General features: G+C 40.6%; 1 protein-coding gene across 2 annotated transcripts in view; it reads left to right on the top strand.

The window, feature by feature from the left end:
• Nucleotides 1-160: 160 nt before the first annotated feature.
• The window catches only part of SPOPL (speckle type BTB/POZ protein like), a 35,635-nt gene continuing 17,235 nt past the window's right edge, over nucleotides 161-18,560 (top strand). The window contains exons 1-3 of one of the 2 annotated variants that reach the window (XM_063341606.1): nucleotides 161-438; nucleotides 18,033-18,167; nucleotides 18,325-18,446. In XM_063341606.1, coding sequence (XP_063197676.1) covers nucleotides 18,090-18,167; nucleotides 18,325-18,446 — 200 coding nt within the window. In that variant the 5' untranslated portion in view covers nucleotides 161-438; nucleotides 18,033-18,089. Of the gene's footprint in view, nucleotides 439-7,360; nucleotides 7,521-18,032; nucleotides 18,168-18,324; nucleotides 18,447-18,560 lie in introns of those variants that run through there. The other variant, XM_063341607.1, reaches the window with a different exon arrangement.

Raw genomic sequence — 18,560 nt, 5'->3', positions numbered from 1 at the left:
AACGGCCGGCCTCGCGCCCCGCCTCCACCCAATGGCCGGCCTCGCCCCACGCCCAACCGCCCCTCTCGCGCCCCGCCTCCGCCCAACGGCCGGCCTCGCGCCCCGCCCCGGCCGGCGCGGGGGAGGGGGTGGGGCCTCCCACCAGGGCCCGGATGGAAGCGGCGGGGCGCGAGGCGGCGTGACCCCTCCCTGCCCGGAAGTGCGGCGGCAGGAGCGGCGGCAGCAGTAGGGCCGTACGGGAGCTGTGAGGGGCCGAGCGCGGGTGAGGGCGGCGGCAGCGGGTCTCGGCGCTGGCAGCAGCGATGCGGCTCCGCCACCCCCCGGCCTCTCCGCTTCCGCCTGCCGCCGGGCACCGGTGACCGCCACACCTTTCCCCCCCTCCCTCCCCACCCCGGCAGTATGAGACCCGCCGTGCCGCCCAGCCAGCGCCGCGCTCCGGTACGTACCGCCCCGCGCCGGGGTGAGGGGGGGCGGCGGCGGCGGGGTGGTGGTGGTGGTGGTGGCGGCGGTGGGGGGGAGGGAGGCCTTTGTTGTCCTCTCCCCGGCCCGTCGCCCCGCGGGCCCTACCCGGGAGCGCTGGGCCCCGGTGCTGCCGTGAGGGCCGCTCCCGCGCCTGCTCAGCCTGTGTCCCGGCGAAGCCTCTTCGCCCTGGGGGCCGGCCCGGCAGAGGCTTGTGGCTGGCGTTGTTTGGACCTATATAATCCATACCTTGGGCAGGACGCGCTTTGCAATGGGCCGGTGCAGGCCCTGGCATGAGCGCTCGCAGCTGAAGGCATTCCTGCACGGCAGTCCCCGGCGGCTTGTTCGCTCGGGTGATCCTAAACCGCCCTGTGACAGTTTGTTCTGGGAAGTTCTCATCTTGTAAGGGGAAAGAAAAATATAAAGGGGGTTTTGGCTCCCGTCTTTGGGCTGTGGCAAACTTTCGGGGACGCTGGAGCAGCAAGTGAATAATGTTTAAAGGCTGAGGCTTGATTCATCCGTGCTGCGTGCACCATTTTATACGTGGTCAGGAAGTGGAGTTGACTAACACGGGTTTTCACCTGATGATGTCATCGACTGAAATTCGCTGGAGTCCGGTGAAATTTGTATCATATTAGGATGCTTTGAGAGCGGTCTAGTTGAGAAGACGCATAAAGAACGGGGGGGGGGGGAAAACACCAGAAAACAAAGCAACATGAGCGCTATTGATGAGTTTGCAATATTTTTTTTTAACTGCAATATACTAAAAGCAATAGTTTATTTAAAAAAATGCAGCTTTGATTTGTGAAGATATTCTGGTTTTCTAAAATGGTGTTAAGAGTTATAAAAATAGTATTTGAACAAAAGGAATTGTTTCAAACCTCCTGCCAGGAAGAACAATCTGTGAGAGTCAAGCTGGGTCACTCCTTATTCTTATCAGTTCTGCAGAATGCATTATTTTGATAGATATCCCATATGGTTAGAGGAATTTGTACCACAGTGGTGCTGAAGCTGAGCCATTTGTATGACTGCCAAGGCATTTTGTTTAACTGCTAAAAAAAAAAAAAGTTTTTGTTCCTTTTTCTGTTTTTACTAAAAACTTTATTATTTCTGGAAGTAAAAATCCGTTTTTATAGGGATGCTTAGCAGTCACAGTCCCTTCTGAAAGTATTTTACCTGGCTTCTCTATCTGGGCCTCCTGGGTTGTGTGACTAGGACAAACATAAATGTTTGTGAAGGATTTCCAGTGTGTCTACTGTGTAATATTTTCCCCACTGCTCTTTAAGTGGATATTTGCTCAGGGAAAGGGAAGATAATTTTTAAAGAACATGCCTTTTGAATATGAAGCTGCAAACATGGCAGGGTTTGGTACATCACCAGAAACTACTTTTAACTCTCTTCTGGAAACCTGAGATTTTAAATATCCAGAAATATCCTTGGTGTTATATTGCCTTGAAATAGCTTTCTGCCAAAGTCTTAACTTCAGTACTTTGCAGTCTGCTTTTAAAGTGTCAGCAAAAATAAAGAATTACACTCTGAACTTGCATAGGTGTTGTGAACTACTTGTTGCTATTAAAAACTTGTATATGCTATGGACAAATACAAAATGAAATTGAAAAGCCACCAAGTTTTTTTCTGGCCTAATCACTGATTTCAACTGTCAGTGCATACTGTTTACAGTTCTTGAATGTTCAGCTGAAGTCACATATTATAAAACTACTTTTTTATCTTTTTTTTTCCCCTCTGTGTTGTATTTATCTGTTAATTTCTGTGCCTTTGAAGGCACCTAAACATAAATATACAGGAGAGAGAATGAAACTATTTGTCATTAACAGCACGAGTTAAAGTGGAAAGGAAATAGCTGAGGACGGTAATGGGTAGTGTAGTTCAGACTTGCACATAGATCTCATTGACTTCTCTTTTTATTCTTTCTTCCTTGGTTTTCTGTCTGCATTTGTGGTTTTCCCACTCTTTCACATACAGTCTCTTCACATCTCTACCTTATCCGTTCCCTTTTTTCTCTTTACATTTGATACCCTCATAGGAATGATTCTAGTTAGAAATTTGTCCTGTTGCATTTGTTTTCAGGTTATGAGGTATGCTGAGAAGCAGGCGTCTGTATGTTTTGCATTACAAAACTACCCCATCGGTTTTTGTTGGTTTTTTAATCCCCTGTTGATCACAAGTGGATATTTGTGGTATTTTTTTCTGACCCTTTTTTTGTGAAAGGCTTATATGCTACTTACAGGCATTTCTTTCTCTTTGTGAAAAGCAGTCTACAACATGCTGACCTTTCTGCTTCCTGTGTATTTGGCAAAACATGGTTAAGAGTAAGGAAATCTAAATGAGATTGTTATACTCATTAAAAGCAGTAACCTGATACTTGTAACCATAAAGGCCTGTGATCCTCAAAATACTGTGCCCTGGATCAAAACAAAAGGACTTTGAAAAGTGTCAGTGTCATTTCCTTCCCACTTTTTTTTAGGTTCTCCCTCACTACTTATGTTAAAACATTTTGACTTCTTAGGAGTCACAGTTAGTGCTTCCTTAACTATCTCCATCAAATCTGCTAATATGCCACACAGTCACCTAATGATAGGGCAGCAAAGCGATGTACTGATGATACATTAACTTGTGCGAATTGTGTGGTTTCCGAAGTCTATTAGCATAGTGAAGTCGGAGGGACACCCAGCCGTCTCCTGGATCCACAAAGGTCATCAGCCTGAGGAGGAAGAGCAGTTGGGTAGCCAAACAGGCTCTGTGTCTTGTGTGTGTCTTGGGCACTGCATTTTTAGGACGGAATAGAAGGCCCTTGCCTCAGTGATCATCTAATACCTGCCCCATTGTGTCAGAGATGTCCTCTCCAAGAGGCTTTCATATCTTAGCTCCCATTCCTCCCTCCGCAAAATGTGTGCGTGCTCACAAGAAACTTCTTCCTTGCTTTGATTCCTTGAGAAACTTCCCAGTTTATGTCCCTATGGCACTTTGTTTCTATATATTCTTGTGCCACCCCTATCAAAAGGACTCGTATTGGAGTTGTCCCTTCATATGGAAGTAGGAAACCTCTCCTTCAGTTTGTGCTCAGTACTTAGGGGAGAATTGTTGCAACTGTGTTAGGGGTGAAGGTGTTTTCATAGTGGCAATTTAGATGATGTAGTAGCTGTTACTGAAAGAAGATGGTCGCTTGCCCTAGTTCAGTAGGTTTCTTAAGTAGTGTGTATACTATGTTACAAAGTGTTTATTGTTTTGTGTAAATGTTTCATTTCTTTAGTAATGTTTTCATTGTTCAATTTGTGTGGTGGGGCTGAATTTTGGCAGGAGTATGTGTTCAGTATTGGAGCAAGCTTAAACAGAAAGAACCTCAACTTTCATGAGCCCATTTCACCTGAGTTTAGTAGCTTTCCGGTGTGGTTTTTTGGTAACCTGGTTTAAAATTATTCTTCGTCAGCTATAAAGGTTTTTGATGTTCTTTACAAGGAATCGCTTTGCAAGCATGCGTGTATCTGTCAACATTTTTGTGATCAGTGTTTGCAAATAGCATCTAGGAAATGTAGTGGAAAGTGAGACACTCTTTTAGCTGATTCAGAAGCTCACTGGCGTGGAATAATCTAGAGAGCTCACTGTACAAATTCCCTGAATTAGATTACTTATCCTTGATACTGCCTGGTATCTTCCAAAAGCCATTTATCATTTGACTTTTGTGAAAAATATTACACTTTCTTTGGTTACTTGTCTCTTTCTTTCCATGGAAATCATCAAAACTGAGTGACGTAAAACAAATGTAATGTGTTATTTCCAGAATTTGACAGTTGCTTTAGTGAAAAAAGCTAGTTTCTTTTCCATGGGGTTTGTTCAGAGATTGAAGATGGACTAAGTGATTTCAGAGTGGACTCCACGTAAAATTGAATGCAAGGTGAATGAGGAGAAGAATTTCTATGTTGAGTTCTCACCTCTGTGAAAAGGCTGATGTATGTACTTGTAACCTTTGTTTTTTTTAAGCATTAGAAATGTCTAGTGTGCTCTCCCTTGATTTTGTTTGCTAAATATATGGAATGAAGTTGCTGGATTTTGTGAGCACTTGCAAGATGGTAGTTTACTTGTGTGTCTGTGAATGTTTAATTAAAAAAAGTCTCTAAACACCCCAACTTTAGATCTCAGCTCACTTAGCTGATAAGCATTATTTGAAGCTCTAGTTTGTACTCTTGCTGTAGGATTGCTTTAGAATAGACAGCTGCTTAGCCTTTAATTAGTGGTACTTTATCAATTGAGTACTGAACAGTCTGTATCAGTTCCATCCACCTTTGTTTGGGTGATGTTTGCTCTTTGCACAGTATTGTGTCTTGACTTCTGAAGTAGTTCAAAGGTGTATTATCATAACTGATTCTGTGATTTGATGTGTAATTTAACTGGCTGCCTTATAGAAAGAAAAAGCAATTAAGTGCCAGGGAGAATGCAACAGGGTAGCTCTTGATGTAGGCAGTGCTGCTGCTCATGGATGGAGTAAATGCCTCCAGCAGTTGGGAAACTTCCAAAGTTCATGGGGTGGGAACCTCTTATTGTGGTACCTGCCTCTGTTGTGCAGCGGAGAGGATCACTGGGTGAAACTTGGGAGCAAGCTTTTTCTCTTGACCTCCTTCCTGATTGTGCCTTTAATGTTTTTCCCCTCCCAGGAGCTCACTTACCAGTTGGTCAAGTCACTTGCAAAATCCATTCATAAGTAGGGTTACGAATGGGGATGAAGGGAATGGTGGTGAGCGATGACTTGCACTTGACTTCTTTCAAATAGCTTGTTTTCTTGTGTATTTTATGTTTGGAAAATTAATTAGACTTGTGTGTCTCTAAAAGGGTTTGGGGTTCGTTGCATCAGCTGTTGCTTCCTGAATAACTGAAATTACATGTAGGTGCAGAACTCATTCTGGCCTGAGGAATAGCTGGTATAACTTTCTCCTCTGGTGTCATACTTTCTAGTTCTCTGTTCCATGCAGGCTTTTTCTTTGGAAAACTACTTTCCCCAAAAGTTTTAATTTTCCTGGCTTGCTTTATTCATATTCAGTTTCTAATTGACGGATCTGTTTTCTCCATCAGCATGGCCTGTAGCCTGTGAAGGACAGCCGTTTTCAATATATGGAGTTTAAGTAAAAAAAAATCACTGGTTTAAGTTGAAATAAAATCTAAATACAAGTCATTTGTTGCTTTGAGCACTTAGTGTATTAATCTAATGATTCAGATTAGTTAGATACTACTTTCTTAAAATCCTTTAGAGGTGGCACTTGTTTACTGTCTGCAGTGTTTGATACAATAGGACTCTGAAGTACTTAATCTTTAGACACTATCTCAGCAACAAAACAGCACTCTTTGGCGATTTTTCTTAAGTTTTAAAACAGATTAATTCCTTGTTAACTGAGCTTAGTTTCAGAGTCACTTGTTTGTAATTGAAACTGTTGAAGATAAAATCAAACTCTTTTGTAATGAATTTAGATAACAAGTGCTTAATATAGTTTGCTTCAGCTTCTGGGATGGAGCAATATATAATGAAAATATTAAACTTTAATTCCTTTTTATGAGCATCATTTGTACCAATGGTCACACTGATATTTACATATCAAATTGAATAACTGTTCTTGTAACAGAGACAAAATACAGTAATTTCAGCTAATGTGTTGTGTCTGTGGTGTGTGTGAAGTTAATTGCAGCAATTATTTGCATACATCTGGATTTACACCTATTTTTAGGTGGTTTTTTGTGCATTCAGAAAGTTCTGCTGACAGTCCGTATGAACTCATTTAAAGACTTGAGTCATACTACTTCAGTTCTGGAAATGTACGAGAAACCAAGTTGTCTGAAATCTCTAGCTTCTTTGGATAATCGTAGGTTAATAGAATACGTTTCTGCACTGACTGCCAAAGTCGGTGCGATTTTACTCTTAGGTCTGGTACTGTGTTTGGCATATGGTGGTTTCGGTGGAATAGAATGTATGAAATCTAGTTTCAATTTTTTTTTATCTCCCTGCAGAACATGCCAAAGTAGATTTTGCTTGTTACTTATCTGCATATAGCAAACAAGCTTTTAAAATTAAAAATGGCAGCAGAAGAATATTTGTGTTGCAATGGGTGATACAGTTTATAAGAAACTGAAACCTCTTATACTGAAGAAGTGTGCATAAATACATTTTGGCAAGTTTTGCAAAATACAGTGGACATACGGTTGATCTGAGGTGAAAAAAATGCAGTAAACACATCTGAAAGTCTTGAATTAATACTATTACATCCCTTGAGCGGCTTCTGATTAGGGGAGTTTCCTGTCTTGCTTATGGCAAAAGATGCCTTACCAATCATGTTCTCCTAAAGTGTGGTCATTCTCATTAAAATAAAAAAAGGGGGGGGAAGCATGATATAAGTAGAAGTGGAAGGAAAGCTTACATAGGCAGTAGTCCACTGAAAAATTGATGTGGTAACCTTTGTATCCAGAGTTAGTTGCTATGATTAGTTATATTAATAAGATTATCAAGCAAAATCAACCTTTATTCTGTAGTCAGTAGTTCTGAATACTGTTTTACAGGCTAGGCATCATTTTTAATAACTTATATACCAATTGTGTTTGGAAATGTGCCTTCCTCTCTAGCAGTTGTGGGACTCTTCTCTCTGAGTGGTGAGAGCAAAAATACATGGCAGTAGCATCACCAAATGTTAGTCTGGGTAACTAATAAATTACAGTGTCTAAGTCTTCACAGAGGCTTTCAGAGACACTTGTAAAGATGGGCTCATCACTTGGTGTTAGCCGACTTCTTGATTTCCTGATATTAAATTGCATTTTTTTCTTTCTGTTTGTTTTTCTTTGTGAAAGCAATTTTCTGTGGCTGTACCGCAGGCATTGCACTGCACTGTGTTTAACGAGGCAGCCTCGTCAGGACGATTCACAGCGGGGCTCTGTCTCACGTGGACCGAGGGAAAAGGGATCAGACTTGCATCTGCTTCTGGTCTGCCGTATTTGACAGCACCAAAGAGGAAACCAAATCTATTTCCTTGCCAGAGCCAGTGGAGGACTTTGCAAGCCCAACTGTGGTAGGATATCAGCAAAGCAAGGAGGGATATTTGGCTTATTCAAGTCTAGATGGTGGTGGGCTATTTTCTGAGCGGTCTGCAGCCCATGCAACACGCTTCCTGGAGGCACGGCTTCTGGTAAAAGGACAGCTGGTTGCAGTCATAGTTCACAGCATGATGGTTTGTGGAGTATCTTGCCAGCAAGAACCTCTCAGAGGCAGCTGAAGCAGCTTATGAAAAGAGAGTTTGGTCTGGTAGAATTTACTGCCTTTTCTCAATGCTGTTGCTTTTGTCAAACTGAAATCTGCTTAACTGTGCCTGATTAGCTGGGCCACCCCAATACCAGCCTGTTTGTGTTGTGTTTACCTTGCTGTTGTTGTTAAACTTTAGTGAAACAAACTGATGGCATAAGGAGACTGTACTCAGGGGGGCGAGGGAGGGGAAGTGAGCAAACATCCTGTTCACCAAGGTGTGAGTAGGATTTTACACATTCACACCTTGGCTAGGTGTGCAAAAAGCTAGAGCTTTTTGTAAGACAGCATTTTTCCTATAGTTTTGAGTATTGTCTTAGGCCTCAATTTAGAATCGTATTTAATTTTAAATTTTTTTTAAATTTAAATGTAATGCTCAAAGAGTTTGCATGGGTTTTGTCAAGTGAGCAGGTGACGTGTTAGCCGTTTGGAGAAAGGCCTGTAGCGGAGGAGCCTGATGTGGACTGAACTGCACCATTCCCTGCTCCCTTTCTTTCTTGCCCCGGCTAAGCAACCCAAGGTTGCAAATCAGAGCTGTGAGTTCTTCAGTCTCAGGTGCTGGCGAAGCAGCAGGGCTTGGTGTCACAAAGCAAGAAGTGGTTATTGCACAGTAGCCTTTTCTTATGAGGCATCAAATGGTTCCATGGAAATTGAAAGCTGCAGAAATTCTTTAATGCTCAAACTAATTTTGAAGAAATAACCTTTGTGAGAAAAAAAATTTGAATCCTACTTTTGGTCTTTGGATTTACTCTTTCTAATCCATAATTTAAAAGTTTATGGCTGCAGAGTTTGCTCAACTTGTCTGTCTAGACAGTTAAGAGATACTTAGAAAATTTTCTTCTGTCTTGAGCAAGTAGGACTGTGCTTTAAGTGGGAAAAGTTGTAGGAAACTGTAGAGGTTTGAATCACTTCTGATGTGGAAAAATGGAGTTTAAGCAGATTATTTTTGAATTGTTCTTAAATCCAAAATTATAAGCAAAACAACTAATATTTGGATGTGTTTGAAACAATAGAGCGGGAGAAATTGTGTACTTGTCTTCGAACTTCAGAAGTTGGACTTGATGATCTTAAAGGTCTTTCCCAACCTAAATGTTTCTATACTTGTATGCTTCTATAAACCAGTCTCTACTTGACTGAACTTCTAGGATTTTCTTTTTTACTTCTGCATGCGTGTGAACCTGTTTAGTTGCTGTCCGAGACTGAGATGTCAAGTTTTGCTAGTCTTGATGGCTTCCGCCAAGTCTTCATATAGCTATGCATTCAGAGATTCCTACTTTATATTCACCAAAGCAGTGAGCGTGCATCTCTGCCTCATCACCTACCCGTCTTTTCTAGAATGCTGCCTAATCAACTGTTGTGGGTGAAACTTAATACCCAGTCCATTGAAATTAGTTCGGTTTTAAGTCTGTTTGTGAGAAGTAGCATCAAGTGTGGTTTGGTCCTCTGGCAGAATTGAGTTTTGGGGTTTGGAAATTATGTGTAGGTTTTCTTCTGTTTCCTAGCATATAAGTATCAGTTGGGGGTTTTTTTGCACAAAGTGTAATACTCTGTGACTTGTTTGGTAAGAGACATAGAACAAGCCAGAGATGAGCTATACCTCTCGATGTTTCCATGAAGGTGCAGCTGTGTGCCCAAATTTGTCGACTGTTTGCTGTGTTAGGTAATAAGACAGCAAATGAATGAAAACCTCTCCTGATAACATCTGTGAGTATGAACTTCTGGCTGCTGAAAGCAGTTGTACCATTTCAATGTGAACTTTCCAGGTGATAACAATCTGCAGAGGTTAATGAGGAGAGCATTATGCTGCTGTTGCTCTGTATAACTTCTCTGCAGCAAATGAAAGCACCTGTCTCCAGAGAGTATAGTCCAGTGCTTTTCACAAATCTTACAAATTTAAAAATAGAAGAAAACGAAAACACCCCAAAGTGTGAATCTGCTGGAGAAAGGTATTTTTTTGGTACAATTGAAGTCAACTCCCTTTTGGCTAATACAGATATTTTTTTCATGTGCAGAAATGAAAGTCAAGATTAGCGTTTTCCATTTGATTAACTCTTGATTGTGTGTAACTGAAGTATTTAGGGAAAAAATATCTTCATTTAATGTACTTTCACATGCCAATGACTTGTTTGAGCAAGAGTAATGGAGTGAAACTGAGGAGGGGAAAAGACCACTCTGGCTGTATACCGGGAAAAGACCCAATAGCAATAGATTATTTGAATACAATAGCTTCCTAAGAGGAGTCCTGGTGGATGTGCCCATCTTTTGAGTCCCATAAAACTAGACTGGGCAATGAAATTGAAATATGCTCTAAGAAATAAGCTTGCATTTCTTCTCCAGGGAAGTGCATAGATGACTCCTGTAGGGAACGATCTAGATTGTCTAATAAAGGAGTGCAATGGGTTTCTAGTATTACAGAACATTAATGCAAGCCTAATGCTGAGGGATTTTTATTAATAAGCTTGGTTTATGTAAACTAGACAGTTATGGTTCAAGCTCTGCTGGGCACAGGGTCTTCTCTCAGCTGAGGTAAAATTCAGCTTTATTTTTCAAAGGGTTAAGATAGAAAAGAAAAAGCTTGAAAACTACATGTATTCAAATGTACAGTTTTTACAACTAATAGTATAATCTTGCTAATTTTGAGCTGCTGACTTCAGTGTTATCAGTTATAGCTACACCACCATCCTCCTGAAAAGTTGGGCACTTCCCATGTGCTGGGTTTTGCCTTGCTGGGGCTCTCCTGCTGGAAGCACCTTGAGGATGTGCTTTTAAATTCTGGAGTCTTAGTTGGTGCTATTTTAAGATGTTTCTGACCCCAGCTGCCTGCCCTGTCTCCACTGGAGTTTACTGTCTCTGGAGCAGGGGTGACAAGGGATGTATACATAGTTTCTCAGCTGTCATGGTCCAGCCCAGGGGCAGTATTTTTTCTTTTCTCGCTGGAGAACTGTAGAAAGGGTTCTGAATTGGCTTGTGGTGTGGATCCTGAGGTGTATGTGCTTCTCCTGGCTGGGCAGTAGCTTCCAGCAGAGCTGATGGATGGCAAGGGTAAGATCTTAAGCTTGAAGCACGTAGGAGCAGCCAAAGCTTATGATCTAAGCCCCAAACCTGGGTTAGGTTTCTGTAAACTTGGTTGCTATTGTGTGGTTCCAAAGCAAACATATACTTAAATAAGCAATTTTAATATTACGTTAAAAAAAACCCAACACCAAAACCCCACCTTTTAGCTATTGTAGACCTCTCACTTCATTAAGTGTCATAGGGTTTTCCTGTGCGTAGCCCAACTGCTATTCCCTTCCGCTTGCCCTGAAAAGGAAACATTCTTTTATATTAGAAGTACTATACATAATGTAAAATGTAGTATATCCTCAACTTACAGCTTTTCTAGCTTAGTGGGGTGGATATATATAACTGCAACTGCTTAAGTATTAATAATAACTGTTCACCCAAATGTTGCAGTGACAGATAGGGCTTAAATTCAATAAATACTAAACACTGTACTTAAATTTTCTAGGTATGTCTTGAGTCTGTTTTCAGAGAAGCAAATGATGATACTGAACAAATTGGAAAACTGCCTGTGCTTAATAGACCTTTCAAATGTCTGTTATTGTGTTGTGTATCATCCAGCAGAAAATTTAGTTTAATAGTTAGCTATATAGGAAATGCGCAGCAATTCTTTCAAAAAGATCAATTGTGAAGAGATGCAAATCCTGCTAATTAAGAAACAATCCTATCTTTTACAAAGTTCAGATTGTTTTTCTACTAGTAATGTCTTATGAATTTTTGTAAGCATAATCAGCTTACAAGACAAACTCATAAACAGAAAAAAATGGTAAATTTCTCTCTTCAACTGGATATTTTTTTTAAGTCTCTGAGATTTGGTGAGAAAGATAATGTCTCTTGTGTGGATTGGAGCAGCATTCAAGACAGTTAAATCAGCCACAGGAGTTTCATGCTACTGGATAAGTGTGACCCAGGTGATGGGTGGCTGTTACGCAAGTCTTTCTTGAGACCAAGGAGAAAAAAGGGCTTTCTCAGCTTTGAACAGTTTGCCCTTTGTAAGCTGGTGCTACCTAGAACTGTGTGAGTCAACTGGAGCATTGCTTCAGATGGGGGGAGTGCAAAAGTAACTGAGCCTTGGGCCTGAAAATGTCTTTCACTGCAGACTTAACCATTTTAATCTGGTTGGTTTGTTTCCTCTGTCTTTAGCTGCATATATGTATTTTCTCTCACCCAAGAACTGATAAGATAGTGAACTTCAAAACAATTCCATATTTTTTCCCAATAATTTGCCTACTCAGTAGTTTAAAAAAACAAAGCTGACATCTTGAATAACAAATACTGATAGATAGTATTGTATATAGAATATAACGCTTAGATATTACTTGTAATATATAATACTATTTAATACTTTATTCAATGGTGGTTGTTTAATGAAAGGAAATGAAATCAGTATCTGTGTAGCTACAGCATGTTTATTTTGAATGGGTTTTTGGAAACTGATTTTATTGAACCATTATTACTTTAGATTTTTTTTAAAAATCCAAAGTTTTGTCTGTACAATTAAACAAATTGTATTTAGTTTCTGAATTAGGGATTTACTAGGAATAAAAAGTTGGAGGAACAGGATGTTGTTTGCCAGTTAACCTTCAGAAGGCGATCTATTTCAGCCAGTGATGAAAAAGCAAAGGAAAAAAAACCCCACAACTTTGTATTTCTTGAAATGTTCAGCCCTGTTCAGGAAAAGACTGTCACCATTGAAACGGAATATGCAATACATGCATGTGGGATTTGTTGGTATGGTCATCTATTAGGCTTTCCATCAGAGACTGCTAAATGGTATTGATACCGGTCACACTTTGACAGTAAGTTATTTTAACTTTTACATTGGCTGTTAAATGCTTGCAGTAGTTTGTTGGATAGAGATGTTTGAGTGAGGACAGGCTCCATAGCCTCTCCGGGGGGTTGTGGAGATTCTGTGCCATTGCGGTTTGGAAGTGCACCATGACATTACTGTTAAATGCTGCTTTGTTACTCAGTTTCTGGACAGGACTTGAGCATTAGGGCACACTGTGCCTGACTCGCTCATGTGCAGTTATATCATGTGATGAGATGTTGGAAATCCTGTGATGTGCCAAAATATGCCAGCCCAGGAGGGAAGCACAGTGATCCTGGAGGCCGAAGCCCTGGAAAAAGAAAGGAGAGCAGAGAGACGAGGGTCAGCAGCAGGTCATCATCCGTTTCACATGATGCTTTCCTCCTTGCTGTAGAGGTCGCAGGACAAGGTCACTGATTTGCTTGAACTGATCTGCGGGTTAGGCTCTGGCGGGCTGGGTTTGACTTTCGGGGTGCGTTGGATACCCTGCAGAAGGCAGTTTATCTAGCTGTTCCTGCCAGTAGCTTGTTGACTGTAATACCTTATTGGAATACAAAGATAAAACATTGCTATAGTCACTGGTTAACATGCACACCTGCTTGTAGGCACCTGTTACACCATTATTACTATGGAAGAGCTGTTAGGATATAGTTGTTATACTGAGCTTCTGCTCTTGGACGTGAGAGCTGGCAAAAGATCATGTTAACACTTAAGGCAATTCTTCAAATAGGTTTATAAAGTGTTTTGCAAGCTTATTATTGGATGAGTAGGAAATTCCTCTTTGTGTTTATACGCATGTGGTACTTAATGAGCTAGTTATTTTTTTCAGTGAAAAAGTTGTTGAGATCATTCCAACGCAAGATGTAAGAGACTGGGAATGTGTTCTTGTCTAGCTCTAAGAGGTTGAAAAGTAACCTTTTCCAGAATAATATTGACAAATATTCCGTTTCTGGGAAGGGAAACAAGACAATGTGTTTGTCTGAAATTAATGTTATATTGGTATATGAGGTAGCTTTGAATCTTCAGATCTCTTAAGTTAGGAAAATAGCTGATACAGCTTTTGATGAAATTTAGTGTAAATATGTTTTATGGAGGGTAGCCCATGCTTTCTTTGCACTCTATGTGCAGGTAATCAATTAGAGATAATCAACTTCAGAAGGCTTGAAGTTTAACGCAAGTTTTTGTTTGAATGGGAAAGCACTTCTGTCAATTCCTGAATAAAATGTGCTTTGAGAAATCACTTTTTCATGTTATCTCTGCCTACTTGTGCCCTACTGCTCTGGGAGTAGTACTTGTCTTGGTGATGATCCTGATTTAACAGAGACTGATCTATTTGGCAGAGTGATTAGCAGGTGAAACCAATGCCTACCGTAAGAGATGAGTAGAAGTGATAAGCCCATCATGTTTGGGGTCTGGGAATTCAGGTTGAGTAAAGTACTTTTGAGCTTTTCTTTCCTCTTTTGAAGTAAGACAATGAAAGCAAACTCTCAGTGTAGAATCATCAACATCCGCAGCACTGCATTCAGCATGGTTTTATCACTTCGTTAGAAAATCCAAACAAATAACAAAGGTACTTGACGCTCTTTAAAAATACATCTCTAATTTCCATTTTGGAAGCCAGAAACTTCTTTTGCCCTCACCCATTAAAACTTGGTGTTCCCAGTGCATGTTTCCTCTGATGGTCAGAGACTTCTGCCTCTGTGGAAAGGCCACACTGACTGGCTTGTTAAGCCATGTCCAGACAGGCATGGAACTGCCTCAAAACTCTCAGGGGTATTACCTGATAATGTCCCGTCACCTCTGATGCTTTGTTCTTGATAGCCCACGGAGGAATAAATGTAGGTTCTAGCATGAAAATTGTCCCTCTAAATTGTTTTGTCCTGCAGATAACAGGCGTGTCTTCCTGCACCTCATTGATTTAATTCCACCCAGTCATTCTCCGACTGGTTTTGTGAACTGAAGCTCCATCTGTTCCCAACCATTTGATCTAGTAAGCTGTGATGAGGGTTTGGTACTTGAAAAACCTTTTTGTTGGAGCTGATGACAGTGCCTAATCAATGATTCATAAACACTTTCTTCAAAGTAGTATTTAGCCTTCTCCCCAAGCCGAATACAGTACATAAAACAAAGTATGAGTGCGTAGGTACATCTTTCTTCTTGCCTTCAGTCTGCCCATGCAAGGTCTGCTTCGCCCTGGTAACCATGAGTGGCCAGGTAAGGGAGGGTGAGGCATGTGGTGGCCCACTCTGTCTTGATGTCAGCCTGGGGACTGGAAAAATCCTTCCTTCCCCAAACACCTCTACACTTCACGATAACATGTCTGAAGCTTCTGATTCTCTTTTGCCTTGTAGTTTTGGTAAATATCCCCATGTCCCCACCCAAATCCTGATTAATGGATTAAGTAGTGAGGGGCAGATCAGTACCGCTAAGCTGTTCCCCTGCTGTTCTCTGGCAGTCTTTTGGTATGTCTTAACAGACCATCTGATGGTCTGTTTGTTCTCCATGGTTCAGTTTGCTGTGGGTTGGTTTCTTTATTTTATTTTTTTTTTACTTGTGCACCCAGGCATATTAGAAAATGAAAAAGATTGCTTCTCAACGCAGGCTCCCAGTATGATATCAAACTGTTAAAAGTTATTGCTTTCTCCCAGTTTTTTCAATCTAAAAATTTGATTGGCTTAGTAAATCCATATCAAAAAAAGTGACATGCAAATCTGTTCCTCAAAGATGTATCAGGAGCCCATGAAAATCCGTTGTTTGGTCCTAATGCTGTAATGGGAAACTTTATAAAAAGCTGAAGCTATTCAGAAGGATCTGAAAAGTGCACTTATGTAAAATCATGGCTTCTGTCAGAACCTGAAATAAATAATAAAAGTCACGCAGCAGGTGGAAGTAGCCTCTGAAGTACAGATGCCCGCGGTAGAACAGGTACAGAGACAAGGCAGCAGATGGACTTGAAAATAACTGAAAATGACCACCTTAGTTTAGAGTTAAATTCTCAGTGAATCAAGCTGATTTAGCCATGGGACAGGAGGGGGCAGATAACTACTGGTAGCTGGCATAAGGTCACTGAACACTTTCTAAAGAGGATACTATCCAGCAGTTGTTTTCAGCCTTTTTCAATTGAGAGACCCCTTCAGAGCAAACTTGGCTCAGTTCTGCTGCTCTTTCATGGTTCCTAGGAGCTGACTGGTCTAATGGACTGAAAGAATTGAGGAACAGATGAGAGCTGAGACAGTCCTGTGCATCTCATGCAAATGATAGAGTAAGGAACGGGCTGTATTTCTTCTTGGTTTTAGTTTTGGAGAATTGAAGAAGAGCAAACAGGTTCAGTAAGGGTGAGGAAAGCTGTTCCAACACTTTCAAGATATGGTTCTGTATAAAATCCATCATTCATTTGGGTTACACCTTTGGTTGTTACCATGGGATAGGATGTACTTCCTGAAATAATGGTAATATAAGTACTAATATTTGCTTTATGAAAGAGGTATGTTCACATGGGTCCTTCCCAGGAACTTTACTCTGGGTGGCTTTGTACAGAGAAACAAAACAAACTGTAAACCTGTAAACAAAACTTATGTAAACACAGCTTCCACAGTACATGAAACACAGTACCTGCTTAAAAAAAAAATACAGGGAAAACAAGTTCCATTATTTTTAAATTTATGGTGGCTGTTTGTCAATATGGAAAGTGCTAGTTAAGATTGACATAAATAAATACAAGTTTTATTTGGAAAGAAAAGTCATTTATGAGAGGCAGCTGAGTTGTATTTTTGATTACACTGGAGGGTCTCAGTGATCCATATCTTGCAGGAGAGCTATTCAGTGATTTTTTTATTATTATTATTTCTTTTTTTCCATCTTGTCATAGTAGATCTCTTAGTAGAGATCCATTAGGGGATCTGACTATATAGCATCTGCTTCCTCATCTGATAAAACCTGAGAATTAGTTTTGTTTTCAAGGTTTTATATTCGCGATTCAGAGTGATTCCCATGTCGGCAGGCTTTAATGTGGAAGGGCTAATTTGTATCACAAATGAGTGAGAAGAGCTGCTGGAAAGGCAGGAAGGAAAGCATCCACCGAGGATCATAGTGATTTGCAGAGAATTCTTCTTCCTGTTGGAATAGTAAACTCGTTCACATTGTGACTGAATTCCATGCGGTCTTGCAGTGTCGTCTTACCAATGCTTGCATAAAACCTTGTTTCTAAGCGTTGCCCACCCCTGAAAGAAGAGTTCCAACATTAGTGATGTGCAATCACATCTTTTGAGTAAGACAATTAATGCGGTTTTATATAGTAAAAAGTCCTATATGGTGAAGTGCTCAAATGTTGCAGAAAGATTGTAGTCTTCTGATGTTGCTTTAGCGACAGCAGCATATGTTTAAAGAAACTTTCTGTATGAAGAGAGGAAATGTTTTGTGGCAGAATCCCGTGTGACTTTCATCTGGTTTGATCAGGGTTCATTTCCCTTCTTTTTAGCAGCTTAATGGAGCTGCTTAAGTGAGAAGCTGTGCTTCTGGCAGGAATCTGTCTCAAGATGAGAGCAAACCCTATCTAAAGGAGAGTCAGCCCAGTAACTCCCAGTAACCTAGAGCTACCCTCTGCCAGACCCGCCTTCTTTCGTTAGCTATGCACAAAGGCTAGTGCAAGTAGGCTGACTAATTACGTGTCTGAAGCTAGATGTGATGAATCTGGGCATGTGACTCAATTTCAGGCAGGAGAAATTGTAGTGCTCTGTTAGGTGATAATCCATAACAAAATTGCTTTATTTGCTATTAGAAAGTTCTTCAGAATTGGTGAGTTGACTTAAACTGTTCTTCAGCTTTGTGCTTTCATGGGGAGCAAGCACATGGTTGTTCAAATCTGTTGGTATTAAAGATACAAGGCAACCATGAAAGTTGTGAAGAAAATACTACTTTTAAATGGAAGTTTTAATTTCTTACCTTCCCTTGAGAAATCCCAGGGTTGTTAGAACCTATTCTACTCCCAGATGGCGAGGTGCTCTTTCAGAACTGAATTATGCCTGTGTGGGCAGCTAACACATAGGTGCTAATAACTGAGTGCTTACCGGGCCCCAGTTACCCTCCAAATCAAAGGAAAACATCCTGAAGAAAGTTCTAACATGACTGGAGTGATCAAGGTAGTAATTTGCAAAGGTGATGTTGAAATAATGTCATTAGTGGTATTGTATGATGCACAAGCTTTTATATAGTATTGCATGAGGATTCAGCCTGTAGATTTTGAGCGCAAGGGGTCATTAATGTGTGACACCTAGCTTGTCTAACTAGCAAAGCCGTTGTCCTCAAGTTTAATTTTCAGATGCATCATTTAGTAAATGCAGTAATATGGATGTCAAAATATGGAATTTTTTTTCACACTTAGAGTGAACAAAACCTATGAATTCCTTTTTTTAGGAGAATTACTGAAGTTTGAATTGCTATCTTGATACTATAAACCTGCAATAAGTGGCAATGTCAAGGGTTCCCACCCCACCTCCTCCTGGGGAGATGTCCAGTGGACCTGTCGCTGAAAGCTGGTGTTACACACAGGTAATCTACGTGAATTCCAGTGGCTTTATTTTCTAGTCATAACCTTTAAAAAAATACCTAAAACTATTGAGTTGTGCTGACAGTCTGACTAGTTCTCATAGTTAATGTTTGATATGTAAGTTAAATTTTATTGAAATTTTCTACATCTTTTGTTCAGGTTAAAGTAGTAAAATTTTCCTACATGTGGACCATTAATAACTTCAGTTTTTGCCGAGAAGAAATGGGTGAAGTCTTAAAGAGTTCTACCTTTTCGTCAGGGCCAAATGACAAAATGAAGTGGTAAGGTCTTTATTCTAGCAACTGCTTTGGGTTTTTTGTTTTTTTCCCCACTCACAAAAGTTGCAAACTTAAATTGCAAATAAATATTAAAACTTGGACATCTCTTGAAATTTT

The sequence above is a fragment of the Chroicocephalus ridibundus genome, chromosome 7, assembly GCF_963924245.1.
Source record: "Chroicocephalus ridibundus chromosome 7, bChrRid1.1, whole genome shotgun sequence".
NCBI lineage: Eukaryota > Metazoa > Chordata > Aves > Charadriiformes > Laridae > Chroicocephalus > Chroicocephalus ridibundus.
Note: the sequence above shows the minus strand (reverse complement) of the source record. Positions and strands in the feature narration are given on the sequence as shown.